Here is a 15,792-nt window from a genome sequence, read left to right as displayed (position 1 = left end):
AGCTACTATGGGATTGAACACCTTAGGTGGAAAGTAATCACAGCTAGTTTTAGCGGGAGGTTGGGCATGATGGGAGCTCTGCCCAAAAGGGGAAATGGGGGCACTTTTCTACCCAAAAGGGGAAATGGGGGCACTTCTCGAAAAGTCCAAAGTGATACAAAGTTCTGTAACACGTGTAAGGATGAAGGCACTAGAGAATGTCTGAACTGCATCTTCCCTGAGGGTAGAAACTGTTGTGAAGGGGGCACAGTGGGTGGAAGGAAGTGGCTGGGGCATTAATAAGTCATCTTCACATTAGTCCCAAATGTGAATAAGGCATGTTGTGGAGGGTTCTAAGTCAGTATAAGACATGGACTTTGTTCTCTGGAATTTCAGGCTAGTCAGACACTTGTCAGTAAAAGAGCTTTAGTAGTACATGTCAGTGGGATGGGCGCTAAATACAACAAAGCAGCAGTTTCAAAAGATGGCTAGAATTTAGGTATGTGGTGTAGATAAGGATTATCCAGATAGGGCATGGTAAAAGCATTAGAGTACAAAAGTGACCTTGTTGAAGATATATTCAAGGGATAAAGTAGACAAGGTCAGTTGAACTGGAAAGTTTTGGGTGGGAATAGTGGGAGGTAAGTTTGGTGAAGAGGGTTGATCCTGGATTATAGCTACTCATGAAGCAAGGCTAAGGAGATGGTGTTGATTTAAAGGAAAAAGACCTTGGAGTGTGAGAGGCTGGTGATGGGGACTACTATGGTAGTCCAGGCATTAATGGTGGGAACCTAGCATGAGGGGAGAGGAAAGGTAGACGTGAGAGAGAAATGGCACACTTTAGCTAATTGGTGTGGAAAACACTGCATTGGGGAGCTGCCATGGAGACAAGACTACTCTGGTTTGGGCCTGGCTGCTGGAGCTGTGGAGGCATCAGTATGTGACATAAGAGAGATAGTGGGAAAATCGGTGCGGGGTAAGTTAGTTTTGGTCATTTGCTTTTGAAGTGTAGGTCAGATATCATGTAGGGAGTATTCAGCAGACAGTAGGGAATGTAAAATCTCATGCAATGGGCAAGGACTTGAGAAGCAGGTTGGAGTCATCTTCCGAGAGGAAATGGTTGAAGGTCTGGGAACAGCTGAATTGATGCCTCCAGGGGAATTGTGATGAGAAAGGAGGAGAGACTAACAGTTGCCTTTGGAGTGTGCTGACATGGAACAGCAGTTAGAGAGGTTAGGGGAAAGTGAGTGACGGAGCAAGCAGAGAAAGCATGAGAAGTATCCAGTATTCCAGAAAAGCTGACTCCAAGGGAAGGTGAGTAGATTGGACGTTTAAGAGGTTTTTTGAAGCCTTTGGAAGTTGCTGGGTGAGTACATCAGCGAATACAGCACTGATGGAAATGTTGAATGTCATCAAGGAAGGAAGGAAGAGTTCCTAGAGGACTCAGCAAGGTCATGCAAGTTTCTTCAAGATGCACCAGGGCATGGACCAAGCCCTGGTATTTCAGTCACGTCCTGCATGTGAAAGCTGGACACTGAATAAGGAAGACGGAAGAAGAGTTGACACATTTGTATTATGGTATTGGTGAATAATGTGGACTATATATATCATGGTATGCCAAAAGAATGAACAAATCTGTCATGAAGAAGTGCAGCCAGACAACTCCTTAGAAGCGAAGATGGAAAGACTTTTTCATACATATTTTGGGCATGTCATCAGGAGGATCCAGTCCCTGGAGAAGGACATCATGGTTGGTGAAGTAGAGGATGAGTGAAAGAGGAAGCTCCTCAATAAAATGGATGGACACCATGCCTGCAGCAGTGGACTCAGACATCGGAATGATTGTGAGGATGGTGTAGCACCGGCCAGTGTTTGGCTCTGCCGTGCATAACGTCGCCATGAGTTGGACCTGACTCAATGGCATCTACTATCAAAACATGGTCATCTAAGGTAGCAGAAGAGCCAGAATGGGGCAGATGCCAAGGGGTGGGAGACTCAAGAAAGGAGAGGCTGCAAAACCATTATAACCCAAAGGGCTGGGAGAGTGATATGGAAGGAAGAAGGGATGCCCTCTCTGAGGAATTGTGGACAAGGGGTAGAATCCTCATCCTAGGGCAAAGGTGCTCTCCAAAAGGAGGCCCCAACAGGCCGAGTGTGGCTGTTTCAGCAGGCAGAAGGCCCTGATGAAGTGAGTCATTTCCCCATCCCCCACCCCCATCATCTTGCTTTTCCTCTTACAATCTCCTCCCCTGCTTTTTTCCTCCAGGTGTTTCTGTATCTCTCCTTTCCCCAAATACCTCTTTTCCTTCATTAGCCTCTTTCCTTTAAATGATCATTGTTAGAGATACAAGTATTTTTTTAAGTTAACTTTTTCATTGTTTTATTCAACTTCCATATGATTTTTTTAAAAAAAACCAATACATTGAGCCCATTGCATTTTTCCTTCCCAGGCAAGAATGGACATTCTCATGTGTTATGTTGTTTTCCCTCTGTATGTACCACCTGGTTATTCGTTTCATTCTGTTTGGGCTCATCATTTTGTAAAACCTTTCCCCACTCATGCAGAAATGGTCATTAACAGATTTTGTGAGACTGCGTTTCTCCTCATTTCCATGCTTCTGAATCTGCGGGTATAAACAAATTAAAGACCTTGTGTGCTGTTTAAAAATTCCTTTGGTACCTGCTGTACCTAAAGAGCTGGGTGACTCACTGTAGAGATGCACCTGTGATGGACTTGGCAGCAGGGACTGAGAGCTGAGGAGAAGCTGATGACAGGTGTGCTGTTGTGGGAACACAAATTCATGTTGACCAAGTAGTAGGCCATCCACCCAGTAGGACTTCGGCCTGAGATCAATGTAAAGCCAAGAAGTTGTCTCCTGACCCACCCTGAGGGCCTTGGTTGCATTCACTGGAGGAAACTGGTCAGAGAGTAGGTGAGCCTACCTGCCCAGAAATTTCCTCCCAAAGAAAGAGAGATCACCAGCTTCCAATAGTACTGAGAACCTGTCCATCCAGGCTCCTTGTCTGAACTCCAACAGGAAAGTGAGTTCTCTCTTGTTCCCCCTGGTGTGAAATACCTAGAAATCATTGGTACTTTATTTTTACATTTACAGAGCTCAGCAGTCAGCCCCAGTCCGGAAACTTCCTTAGAGCCTCCTGGATAGTAAGTAGCCACTTTGTTTATACAATTTCATGTGTAAAATGTCTAAAATAGAAAGCGTTATATGTTTTAGACCCAAAGTGTGTGTTCTTGGAAACAGTAGAATTACTGGCTTCAAATGATATGCGGTTAGATGACAAACAGCAATCTAATTATAGTCATCAAATGATTTTTCTTTTGTCCTCTCTTCCTATAAAGGAATTTTGTGGTGGTTTATATTACCTTTGATACCTTCTTCCCATGTTGATACCTTTACCTTTAGAATGTGAGTGGATTGGTTGAATTTGGAATTGAAACTGTCATCATTTGTGGAGGCTTGGTGGGGGTGGATGACTGAGGTAGATGGACTGTGATGTAAAGGTTGGGGAGGATGGGGTTGGGTCCCAGGGCTGGACCTTTCATGGGAAAGATGGTGCCCAGAAGGGAGGCTGACCTGTCTATCTTGTACAGAGGTATGGATGGATTTCCTTCTACTAAATCTTGTTGCTGTTGTTAAGTGTTGTGGAGTCGGTACCGACTCATAGCGACCCTGTATAAGGTTTCCAAAGAGTGACTAGTGAGCTCGAACCACTGACCTTGAAACCAACCGTGCAACCCAGCACATTAACTCACAGTGCCACACCAGGACTCCACATTTTCATGGGATAACCACCAGCCCCCTCCCTCACTCTTCTCTCCCTCTCCATTCACTCTGATCCCTCCATCAGATTACTTTTCTTAGTCCTTTGCCATGCAGTGATTGCTCCAGTTTACCATTTTTATGCATGGTAAAAAGCAAACAATTTGGTTTGTACAAATAGTTCCCAACTGACCTTTCCTGTGCCCAGTTAGCCCCTCCCCTGGCACACACATCTATTGCTACTTACCTCAATTATATACTCTAGTGTTCTTAAAAATTGCTGATATAAACAATTCGAAGGCAAGGATTGTGTCTCCACAGTGCCTGGCCCAATCTTACAGACAACACACATCCAGTAGATTCTAAAGGAGCTTGCTCTGATAGGAACATCTGCGGGTCGTGCCACCATATCATATCTCGTTCTTTGAGCTGTGTCAGGGAGGAAAGGCATAACTGTTACCCATAAATACAAAATGAACAGAGTTCATCAGTTCAGATAAGAAGACCTAGTTTGGTCTGAATGCTGAGTTTATGAGTTTTTTGACAAGCATAAAGGAGCTCTGGTAGTGTTGTGGTTACAAATCGGGCTGCAAACCTTAAGGTCAGCAGTTCTAAACTACCAGCTATTCCATGGGAGAAAGATGAGGCTTTCTGCTCCCGTAAAGATTTACAGCCTAGAAAATCCTGTACAGGGTCTCTATGGATCGGAACCGACTCAACGGCACTTAACAACAATAACAACAGTGGTCACTTGGAGTCCCCTTGTGGCACTGTGGGTTAATGCACTGGACTGCAAAGTCAGTTTGAACCTCAAGTTTGGTGGTTCCAGCTCACCAGTCGCTCCTTGGAAACCCTAATACAGGGTCACTGTGGGTCGGAACTGACTCGATGGCACTTAACAACAACAACATGGTCACTTGAAGGATCTCTGGTAGCATAGTGGTTACAAGTCAGGCTGCTAATAGGTCAGCAGTTCGAAACTACCAGCTGTTCACAAGAGAAAGATGACGCTTTCTGCTCCCGTAAAGATGTACAGCCTCAAAAACCCTCTACAGGGTGGGCCAAGAGTCGGAACCGGCTCCCCAGCACCCCACCACCACCATCGCCTTTGTTACTTGGGCGAGTCCCTATCTACCTTGCCAAAGAAGGTACTTTGCAAAAACGAGTTTCATTTGAAAGTCAATCAGTTAAGATGTAAGTATTTCAGTGAGAGAATGGAAGAACCTTAATCCTTTTAGGGTAGTAATGAAAAACTCTAGCTAGATTCATTATGTTAATTTTCTTCTGTAAATATATTTGCTGTATCATTAATGTACTCCAGAACAGCCAAAGATGATGAGGGGATATATTAGGGCAGCAAGTAAAGCAAGTTCCCTGCCTTTATAGGGCAGTTTCTACCTGAGAAGGCCAGGTATAAAGTCTTTTGCTCCTACCTTGGTTTTGGTGGTCAGACCCTTGATACAAATAGCAGTATCAGAGCTCAGATACGGCATCAGGACCTCCTCCCCTCTCTTCCACTCTGGGCTCTGAGGCTCACTGGTACTGGCTTTCTCTCTCTCTAAGTTGTAGTAAATGTGTTTGTAACAAAGCGTTTGCTTTCTCAGCACTTTTTTTTTTTAATGTTTTATTATTAATTATATGATAGTTTACATGGGAGAACTTTAGTTTTACATTCATTCCATCTTATATCATCTCACTGCCATGGTTCCAGTCCCCTCCATGCATCATCAACCACCCAAAGGGTATATCATAGAAACTCGCCCCCTACACTTCCCCTTCCTCCCCCGAGTTTTCGGCCCACAGTCCCTTTCCCTCTCTGGGTCCAAGGTCCCCAGTCGCTTCATCACTCCATGTCATCATCTCTGTCTCTATCTCAGGCATCTCTGTTTCTCTGGGTAGGGTCCCGCTCTTGGCTCTTCTCCGTTGATGGTCCCAGAGGCCTCCGCTCCTATCCTGGAGAATTAATCACTCCCTTCCTTGTTACAAAACTTCCACCTTTGCTTTTCCAACCCTCATAGTCCATCCTGATAAGCATTATTCACTACAGTATCACGAGTTACCCATCTGTATCTCCTTTCATCAGCTCCACCCAGACAGATTGAATAGTACCTACTGGAGATTCTGCCTTCCACCATGCTCCCTAGCACCAGGTTCCCTCTTGAAAGCTTGTAAGCCAGTCATTTCTTGCCTTTGTAGTCCCCTGCTCCCCATTTGAGTATCCAGTGTCCAAGCTGCCCTTCTCTGTCCACTCTGTGTGTGTGTGTGTGTGAATGTTTCTTGCTGTGAGGATTTGTTCACTCATTTGAGTCGTTGCTCCATAGGTATAGATCAAGTTCATCAGACTGGATCAGCTCACTCTTTTTTTTTTTTTCACCTCTTCTTTCCTCTCCTGGTTGAGCTCCGATCATCCAGTCATCCGGTCCAGGTCACGTGGGTATCATCTGCAAGTGTGGGTGCTCCTGTGTATATGTCCTCTCTTCCCGTCAGCCGGTCCTTTCGAGTCCTCCGTGGCCACGCCACTAACTCTGGGCCCAAGAGTCCCCAGGCCTCTTCACACTGCTTGCCAACCAGGCCCCCTACTGGGTCCACAGAAGTCCACTGAACATTGTTGGGCTTATCTTGCCGCTTCATTGCTGCTTTTACCCCACTTCCCCCGATCGGTGATGTGTGTGGTCACCAATCAGAGCGTGCATTTCCATTGAGTCTTAGTCTTGGAAGGGGATTTGCATTGAGAGGACCTGGCCACTTGCCTTGCTGTTTTCTAGGGAAACGATTTGTTTGTTCTTGTAGTAACAGTCCATCTGCCTCCATTTTTCCTGCAGGTCATTTTTTCAAGTGGTATCTCTCAGCACTTTTTGCACTTATAATTCCATGACATTGATCCCATTCCTCATGTTGTGCAGTCACACTGCTATCCATTCCCACCACCCATAACAGAATCTCATTCCTTGCTGAGCTCACTCTCTTGAAGAGCTTCAGACTGAGCGCTGTCCTTCAGCTCAAAGCAGGAATGCAATCACCTGCGCTTTAGGACCCAGAAATAATGTTCTCAGAGGTGAAGCCAACCCAGTTAACAGTATCCTTCCTGAGGCTAGAGGGCCTTCACAGAGCCACAGCTCCCAGCAAACTCCTTGTTCCCAAAGGCTTGCTTTGTCATTCTGACTGTCCTCACTGCCCAGCACCCAGTTATAGCATAAGCTATAGTCTCTTAGTTTGTAAAATAAGTTATAACATGTCAAAAATAAGTAGAAGAAAATCAAAAGGCAAAATGGCAAATGGATGACGTAAACTATTATGGTCAAAAGAGTCCAGAAAAACTTCTGAAAATGAATTGCGGTGATGGTCACATACATGGTGAATGTAATTAATGCCACAGAATTGTACACTTAACAATGGTTAAAACGGCAAACGTTGTTTATGTTTTATCACAATAAAATGATCAAGGGAGAAAGGTCAGAAGAGGAAGCAGCTGCCACTGACTGTTAAGAGTTGGGAGTACATGTCTTCAATGAAATAATAATCTTAATTATTGAGCATTTGCCACGTGGCAGGCCCTCTACTTAGCGCTCCATCCACCTTACGTCCTAGAATCCTCTTAGCAGCCTAGGATTAATCCCCATTTGATTGGTGAGGAGACAGGCATGTAGAGGCCATGTCGTAAACGTGCTCCCACATGGGGAGAGCAAGACCCAGAGTAGGGACAATGACATTCTCAGCCAGGGGACTGATGTGGGCAGTAAATTCCCATCTATACCATACCATTGCTCATTTGGTAATAAATTTACAGAGACCCTGCTAAGGTCTCCTGGTTTTGAGCTTTAAGAAAACAATTTAGCATCCATTTGTAATATTGTTTGAACAGACCTGAAACGGGCTCATGCAGACCACTAAAAAGAGGAAGTTGTTTTAGTCATTCTGAGCATTTATGTACACAAAGATGTTTGATGTGTTCATTTTCTCGCACTTTGACTTTTATTTACATCTTTGAGCTGGATCTCTAAAGAACCTCTGGTTTTCAGCCTTAGCCTACCTCTCATGAAATACTTAACTAGAAATAGATGAGTTTTGTCCTTCTGCAGTTCTACCACTTGAGGAGTTTTTCAGCAATTCAGGCTTGGTTTTTCCCCAGTTTGTTGAAATGAGTAAGATTTGTCCATATTTGGAAAGTTGAGTGAGGAGCCAGCTTTAGTGCAGTGTCTGATACAGAAGACTGTTGTGGATGGGTGAACGGAGCTACGCAGTTGAATTCACTAGACCCACCTCACTTAGAACAGGCAGCAGCTTGAACACAAGTGATGATGTGTTGGGAGAACTTGACTTCATCCAAGGAATGAAGAAAGAGGAATCCCAGGGGGCCCAGGTCCAGAACATGTGGGAACTGGAGAAGTGATGATGTTGGTTTAAATCCACTTTCATCTATTAGACAAACTTTAATCTAGAATCTTGTTAATTAACATGAAGAAATCAGGAAACAGAAAGGAAGAAATTCACCTATTGTCTCAGTATCCCAATACAGCTACTACTCCTTGCCCTCAAACATTTGGTTTGTTTTAGTTGCCATCAAAGTGTAAGTGCAATTTTGCATGTTATTTCCCAAGAGGTATGAGCTCTATGAATCAGCCTTTAAGTCCTCACCGCTCAGCACATTGATGAGTTAGGTGTTGTTGTGAAGTGCCGGAGGGGAGTTGTAATCTTTGTCCAACCAAAGAGCTTTACTGTATTTGTCCAGCAGGTGGCAGTCAAAAACAACCTGCTCTTTCCTAAAATGATACAAAAACTGCAGGTCTCCCCCACTTTTTGAAAGTTCACGTTAACACCATTTAATTTTAGGAAAGACTTATATTGTTAATACCGGTTTTCGCTAACTAACCAAAAGAAATCTGAAGAGGATTTTCGATTTCACTTAAAAAGGCGAAAAGCAAAAGGCAGGGCACACCCCAAGTAGTGAGAGTAACATCACCAATCTCCTTGCCTGGAGCTACCATCAGCATCAAGCTGCCACAGCTTTGAACTGTGTCCGTGAACACCAGAAGTTAGTGTTAGTTCAGGTCTGGTTTGATTTCGGAGGTTATTTTGGGGGTCTGGGAATGCTCAAAAACAATTCCCATAAAATTAATGGCGATTGCTTCTTCACTTGACACCATTTCTGCTTAGGAGAGGTTTCAGGGGAATAGTCTACTTTCAGAAAGTGAGCTAGACTTGACTACCAAAAACCCACTGCCACTGAGTCAATTCCAGCTCCTAGGAACCAGAGGACAGAGTAGAACTGAAGCAGACTGCCACGTCCCTCTCCTGCAGAGCTCACCTTTGAGTTAGCAGGAGGTACAACTCGAGAGAACACCTTCCCCCATCCCCACCCCTGACCTAAGAACAAAACTTGAAGAACAATAGGAAACATTAGAGACCCTCCTGGGCAGATGTGTCAGAAATCTGTGTGCCCATAGCCATTTAACATATGGTGGTATGCTGGGGAGTCGGTTCTGACTCATAGCAACCCTGAATAGGGTTTTCGAGGCTGTAAATCTTTACGGGGAGAAAGCCTCATCTTTCTCCGTGGAACTGCTGGTAGGTTTGAACTGCTGACCTTGAGATTAGCAGCCTGACTCGTAACCACTATGTTACCAGAGCTCCTTATTTAATATACAGTATCATTTATTGGCCCAGGATCGTTATGCTGTGCATAAGGTCGCTATGAGTCGGTACTGACTTGATGGCACCTAACAACAATCATTTATTCAACTAATATATTAAGCCAGAGTATTATACATGAGACATGCCAAGATTAATACAATACACTGCCTGCCCTCAAGTGTCCAGAGTGAACAAAAGGGGTGGCTAGTTTGCAAATAACCACTGAAATCAAGTGTAGATGCTTTGGTGGGACCCAGGAAGAAATGAGTACCTCTGTCTTATGAGGAGTAAAGGTTAAGGAAGACTTTATAGGAGAAGCAAATAAAGCATGGATGTAATTTTAATTTTTGTGTGCAAAACAAAAGGCTAATGGTGAGCCTTCTCTTCATATTGTCTGCACTTGTCCTCTCAAAGCCACAATGAACAAGTTACCCCATCCCACCCCCTGAACTCACATAGTGGTTTTGACATGGTGGTTTTGACATAGTGGTTCCCTGCGAGCAGACTTGTGTGTCTGTTGTGTTTACACTGAACCTCCTCTTCATATGAGAGGTGCTGCTGGTGACTATTGGTTGAGTGAGTACAGGAACAGTGGAATGACATGGGCAGATCCTTTCTAGAAACAGTGCTGTCAGTGCTTGGCAGAACTGGTTGGAGGGAGTCCAGGAGGGAGGCTGGAGGAGTGATGGTGGGCTTACTGCAGAGGAACAGAGAGACTGTGCGGGTAAAGAGGGAGACATCATGTGTGCTCTGTCCACGAGAGAGGGATGGAATGACGATATACAATTCCTGACAGTTGAATTTAAAGTGTCTGGGGAGTATCTAAGTGGAGAAATCTAGAAGGTGGTGTCGTTGAATGTATGTGTCTAGGGCTCAAAAGACAAGTCTGTATAGAAAACAGATTTGAAGGTAGGTTTCTTGGACAGTCTCCGCTATTTGTACATATGAACGAAATTCAGGCTGAGAGAAAAAGGTTGTTTCCACATTTTTAAAGAGCGAGGGTTTGCCTCAGCTGCTCCACATTCCTTGCTGGAGTCAAAGCGGCATCCCACCTCCAGAGCCTGTCTGTGAGCACAGTCGGAAACAATGGGCCCTTACCTGGTTACTCAGTTGTCTCTTTAGGCTGCCAGTGAGTGTGTATTCATTGGGTCCCCTGGAAATTCAGCAGTCCCAGCTCTGCATATTCACCTGAGGCTAAATTCTTTGTCTTGGCTCCTCTTGGCTTGCTCTTTCTTCCTGAACTGAGAGCTGATACAACCCGGACTGCTCAGGGTTGATCTTCTGAACTGTAATTTGTTTTGTTAAGTAATCAGTGGCTGCTAATTCTGACTGGGTTCTCCTCGTCCAGCCTGGTATCAGTTTGCTTCTCATTTCTTCTCTGACCTACTTGGACACAGCCCTGTGACCCTGGGCAAATATCTTTACCACTCTGGTCCTCGGTTTCCTCTTTTGTTCCCTGAGGCAAATGATGCCCGTATTTCCAACATACAGAGATCTGATGGAGATGCTCAATTAAAAAATATTATTCCAGAGCTTCTATAGATTCTAAATAAGTTTGCAAAGTGTTCACATCTGGAAAAAGCATGCTGGCTTTTATATCAGAAAGAAAACAGTTGACTGTAGCAAATCCTTGCTGAGAGATTTCCTTTGTGTTGGTTTGTTGTTCTGGTGGGGAAGCAGGGAAAAAGACGATAATGGAATAAAGCCCAAGAGTGGAGCCAGGGAAGAGGAGGCAAGTTCTGGCAGCTGGCAAAGTAGAAGAGCTATGAGGTCAGGCAGTCAGACATGACCTAGAAGGAGAAGAGGAGCTAGGGAGGTGGACAGGTATCCTTGTGGCACATTCTGCTAACAGAAAGTTTGGCAATTGGAACCCACCCAGTGGCTCTGCAGGAGGAAGACCTGACCATCTGCTTCTGTAAAGATGACAGCAAAAAAAAACCCACACCAAACCCTATGGAGCAGTTCTTCTTTGGCACCAGAGATTGCTATGAGTCAAAAATCCACTCAACAACACCTAAAAACAAAAAGAGAAGATGTGGGGGGTGAGTTCCTGGATAGCACAGACTGTTACACACTCAGCTACTAACTTATAAGTTGGTGGTTCAAACCCACCAAGAGGTGCCTCAGAGAAAGACCTGGCAAACCAATTCCAAACGGTCCCAAAGGACCCAGCCTTGAGAACCTTGCTGCGCAGGTGTGCTCTGCACACCTCGGTCGCCTTAAGTTGGAGTTGACTCAACAGCAGCTAATGACCACAGGGAGTTCCGTGCCCTCAGTCCCCCACAGCTGTTAGTCAGCAAGTGGAAAAGACATCTGTAGAAAAACCAGTTGTCATCAGGTCATCCCCGGCTCATGGCGACCCCACATGTGTCAGAGCAGAACTGTACTCCATTGGGTTTTCAGTGGCTGATCTTCTGCCAGTAGATCATCAAGCCTTTCTTGTGAGGAGTCTCTGTTTGAAACCCTCAACCTTTTAGTTAGCAGTCAAATATGTTAACCATTTGCACTCGGTCATAGGGAAATGACCACTGAGTATCTGTGTGGTATCTGATGGTTCAGGTCCCAGCTCTGCTATTTTACCAACTGTGCTTTGACAAGTGATGGAAACACTACCATCTGTGTGTGTGTGAGGATTAAAGAAAAGATGTGATTGTCAAATGCTTAGTCCTGTGCCTCCCGTAGGACATCGTGCCAAGTGGTGTGTGGGGTAGCTCTTGCTACGGAGACTCAGGAACTGGGGTAATAATGTGCAGAAGGAAAGGCCAGCTGTGTGACATGCAGGATCCTTCCATCTTGGATGGGCGAGTAGAGAGAAAGAAGGAGCCGTGTAATGGAACAAATGCAGCCCAGTGTTCCTCACAGAATCGTGGTGGTGGATAGATGGGTGTTGACTATTATAAAAATTTTAAAACTTTTCTATCTATTTGAACATATTCATAATAAAATATTGGGAGGGAGGAATTCCCTCAACCTGTGGCTCTTCAGAGATGGAAACACAGCATTGGTAACCAATAAATGAAGGTTACTATAGGACTGAAATGCCGCCTAGCAGAAGCAAAAGTGCTGGAGTGGGAAAGGGGCCATTGTTTTACCTGAGAAGTGAGTGTGTGCACTTGTGTGTGCATGTCTCAATGTGTCAGTGGCCGAGGGCATAGAAAACAGGGGTTAGAGGAAAGGAGGGGTTCAACAAGTACTCTTCATTTTTTTCCATGCCCCACCTCATTCCAAAAAGGATTTGTGGTAACTTGCAAAAATTGCCTAGATTACATCAAGATAAAAATAAAGGAAAGCTATAAATGAGTTGTAGTCTATACTCATAATGCACGCCATAAGATTCTGAACACACATTTTGAAAGAAGTGGGTACAAAATTTCTCTGTGTTTCTAAGAGAACACAGAATGGAAGGTTCTGGTTTCTCTTGGTCTCTGATATTCCAGGAAGCCAAGGGCAGCTGGGCCTCTTCATTTCACTGCAGATTGGCAGATGATTTTAATACTCGATCAACCAACTCACTTCAGAAGAACAACCCAGGAGAATAGTCCACAAAGTGGACTTGAGATCGTCAGCATGGGCTGGGCTGTCTTGTCTGCGGCCCCAGCCTGCCCTCCTGCCTCCCGCTGCCCTCCCCCTGGCATTGTTCAGAGTTACAAGCCCCAATACAGTCATGTCGGTTAGAACAGTTTCCTGTTTGGACAACATGCATGAGCACTCAAGGTACCAGTAGGCTTGTTTTGTCTGTGGAAATCTACATCTACGTAGGAATGTCTGTTAGAAAGGGCAGGGCTTGATTAGAAACCAAGAAGTCTTCAGTGGGTCATGTGCTTTTGAAACAGATGCTAACTCTTATTCTTACCTTTATTTTTTCTTTTCTCTCTTTCTTTTTTGAAATTACATTGTTCTTAGTATATATTCTTCCAACTTCCATGCAGTGAAGAGGGAGTCAGATGGGGCCCCCGGGGACCTCGCTAGCTTGGAAAATGAGAGGCAGATTTATAAAAGTGTCTTGGAAGGTGGCGACATCCCTCTTCAGGGCCTTAGTGGGCTCAAGCGACCATCCAGCTCGGCTTCCACAAAAGGTAATTGAGTGATGCCTGCAGGCCTCTCTCTCCCGAACATGCCCATCACCTTGGCAGAGCGGGTGGTGGCAGTGGTAGGGATGCTGCCAGCAACCAGGATGGGTTCGGACTTGTTTGGATCCAGACTTGGGCCTTTGAGTGCTCAACGTTCCCTCTCCTGTTTTCTCACTGGCCAATTTTCTTTCTGGTTTGAATAGTTTCCCTTCCTTTAAATCCCAGCCCTTGCTTTCCCTGAAGCATCTCTCTCTCTCTTTTTTTTTTTGTGTTCTGATTCCTTTTTCTTAGAAATTAGCTGAGCTTCAGTCTTTCCTGACTAGTAGTGGCCTTTTTTTTTCTTCTTCCTTTCCCTTCGTTGCATCTTTGCACCTGCTTTGCAGCACCAGTTATTTTGCTTCCAGACATGGACTGGAAATAAAAAATTTAAAGCCCTTATGAAAAATGAGCATGTTACCCCCACCTTTTTTTTTTTTTTTTGAGCAGCTTTCAGCTTTAACCTAATGGGTCTGTTTATTTTATTCTGCATGCTTACCAGTGGACCGTAAAGGTGGGAATGCTCACATGATTTCATCTTCAGTTCCTAGCCGAACCTTTAATACTGGCAATGCTTTAGGCTTCATGTGTCAACACAAGAAGCCCCTGTCTGCTGCGAAAGCCTGCATTTCGGAAATCCTTCCTTCCAAATTCAAACCCAGGCTCTCTGCTCCCAGCGCTCTTTTGCAGGAAGAGAAGAGCATCCTGCTGCCTTCGGAGAAGGCACAGAGCTGCGAGAACCTCTGCATTTCAGCTTCTTTGAGTGAGTCCAGAAGAGGCCTCCCCCGGCACGTGGGGGGAAGCATCGAGAACCTGCTCACGCGCTCCCGACGGGATTACGACAGCAAGTCCAGCAGCACGCTGAGCCTCCAGGAGTATAGCTCCAGCTCCAGAAAGCCCTGTCCTCTCTCTAGAAAGGCTGGGATGCACTTCTCCATGTTCTACCGTGACATGCATCAGATTAACCGAGCCAGTCTCCTCCTGGGCTCCGGCTCATCCTCGAGTGTGCGCGATCTGGCCTCCCACTTTGAAAAGAGCAGCCTGCCATTGTCCAGGGGCGAGCTTGGCCCCAGTCAGGAGGGCTCCGAGCACATTCCCAAGCACACGGTCTCCTCCCGCATCACAGCTTTTGAGCAGCTGATTCAGCGATCCCGATCCATGCCGTCTCTGGACCTGTCAGGCAGACTGAGCAAGTCCCCCACACCTGTGCTGTCCCGGAGCGGCCTGACCTCTGCCCGCTCAGCCGAGTCCCTCCTGGAGTCAACCAAGCTCCGACCCAGGGAGGTGGATGTGATGAGCCCCCGCAGGGTCTACGCCTCCCCGACCTGTAACAATGTGGCAGATCCCACACTGGGCTTCCGGGGCCTTGTGCCCTCTCACCCCCTCTCAGTCTGCTCCGATGAGCTAGATCACTGTTCTAGCGTCTCCAGTGACAGCCGGGAGGGCAGCAGCAGCGGTGTCCACGGGGACTTCCCCAGACACCGCCTCAACAAGTGCAAGGGCACCTGCCCAGCCTCCTACACCCGCTTCACCACCATCCGCAAGCATGAGCAACAGTACACCTCCAGACAGCCCGACTGGCGCCCGGACACCAGAGGGGACAAGAGCATTCTCCTCAGGAACATCTACCTAATGAGCCCTCTCCCCTTTCGGTTGAAAAAGCCCCTCCAGCACTCCCTCCGACAGCCTTCCCCTGGTGACTCCGCAGGCCTCTTGGCAGGCCAGAAGCTCGACCACCCCAGTCAGCCCCTTCAGCACAAGCCCTCTGCTGGGGGGAAGCCCTCTGTTCCCAAGCGCCTGTCTTCCCTACACACCATGGAAAGGCTTAGCCGGATCTCAGAGCCCCAGCCAGAGGACTGCCCGAGGGCCGTTAGTAATGGGAATGCTGGGCTGTTCTCAGACCACAGCCTGGACAGAAACAACAACCCACAGAGTGAACTGGGAACGGCCCGCGGAGGTGGCGTTTTGTGTATTTGACCAGTCTCACCTCATCCGTCTCTCCACTTTGCTTGCCTCCTCCCCTCCCTGTGCCCTTGGTGCTCATTTTCTGGTCCGTCCTTTGTTTTTTGTTTGTTTTGCTTGGCAATTAATCATGGCTCCTAGTGGCTGCACTTCTTTAAAAAACAAAGTCCCTGGTTTAGACTAATCACCAAACTCTTGTTTCGAAAGAAAAATTGGCCATTTAGCGCAACTGAGAAATTCGGTTGTTGAACCCTTGAGCCCCTGCTGTTTGCACCAATCCCCTACTTAGCCCGTGATTTTTTGAGAGGCAGCCTCTCTTGGTGGTCCTGTGTGTG

The 15,792-nt window shown here is 46.1% G+C and overlaps 1 protein-coding gene across 5 annotated transcripts in view; it reads left to right on the top strand.

The window, feature by feature from the left end:
* The window catches only part of SORBS1 (sorbin and SH3 domain containing 1), a 121,983-nt gene that overhangs the window by 64,734 nt on the left and 41,457 nt on the right, over positions 1 to 15,792 (top strand). For all 5 annotated transcript variants that reach the window (XM_006831177.1, XM_006831175.1, XM_006831176.1 and 2 more), the window contains 2 exons: positions 3,093 to 3,142; positions 13,293 to 13,465. In XM_006831177.1, the coding sequence (XP_006831240.1) occupies positions 3,093 to 3,142; positions 13,293 to 13,465 (223 nt within the window). The remainder of the gene's footprint in view (positions 1 to 3,092; positions 3,143 to 13,292; positions 13,466 to 15,792) is intronic.

This window comes from Chrysochloris asiatica, unplaced genomic scaffold (assembly GCF_000296735.1).
Source record: "Chrysochloris asiatica unplaced genomic scaffold, ChrAsi1.0 scaffold00003, whole genome shotgun sequence".
NCBI lineage: Eukaryota > Metazoa > Chordata > Mammalia > Afrosoricida > Chrysochloridae > Chrysochloris > Chrysochloris asiatica.
This window is presented reverse-complemented; position numbering and strand designations above follow the sequence as displayed.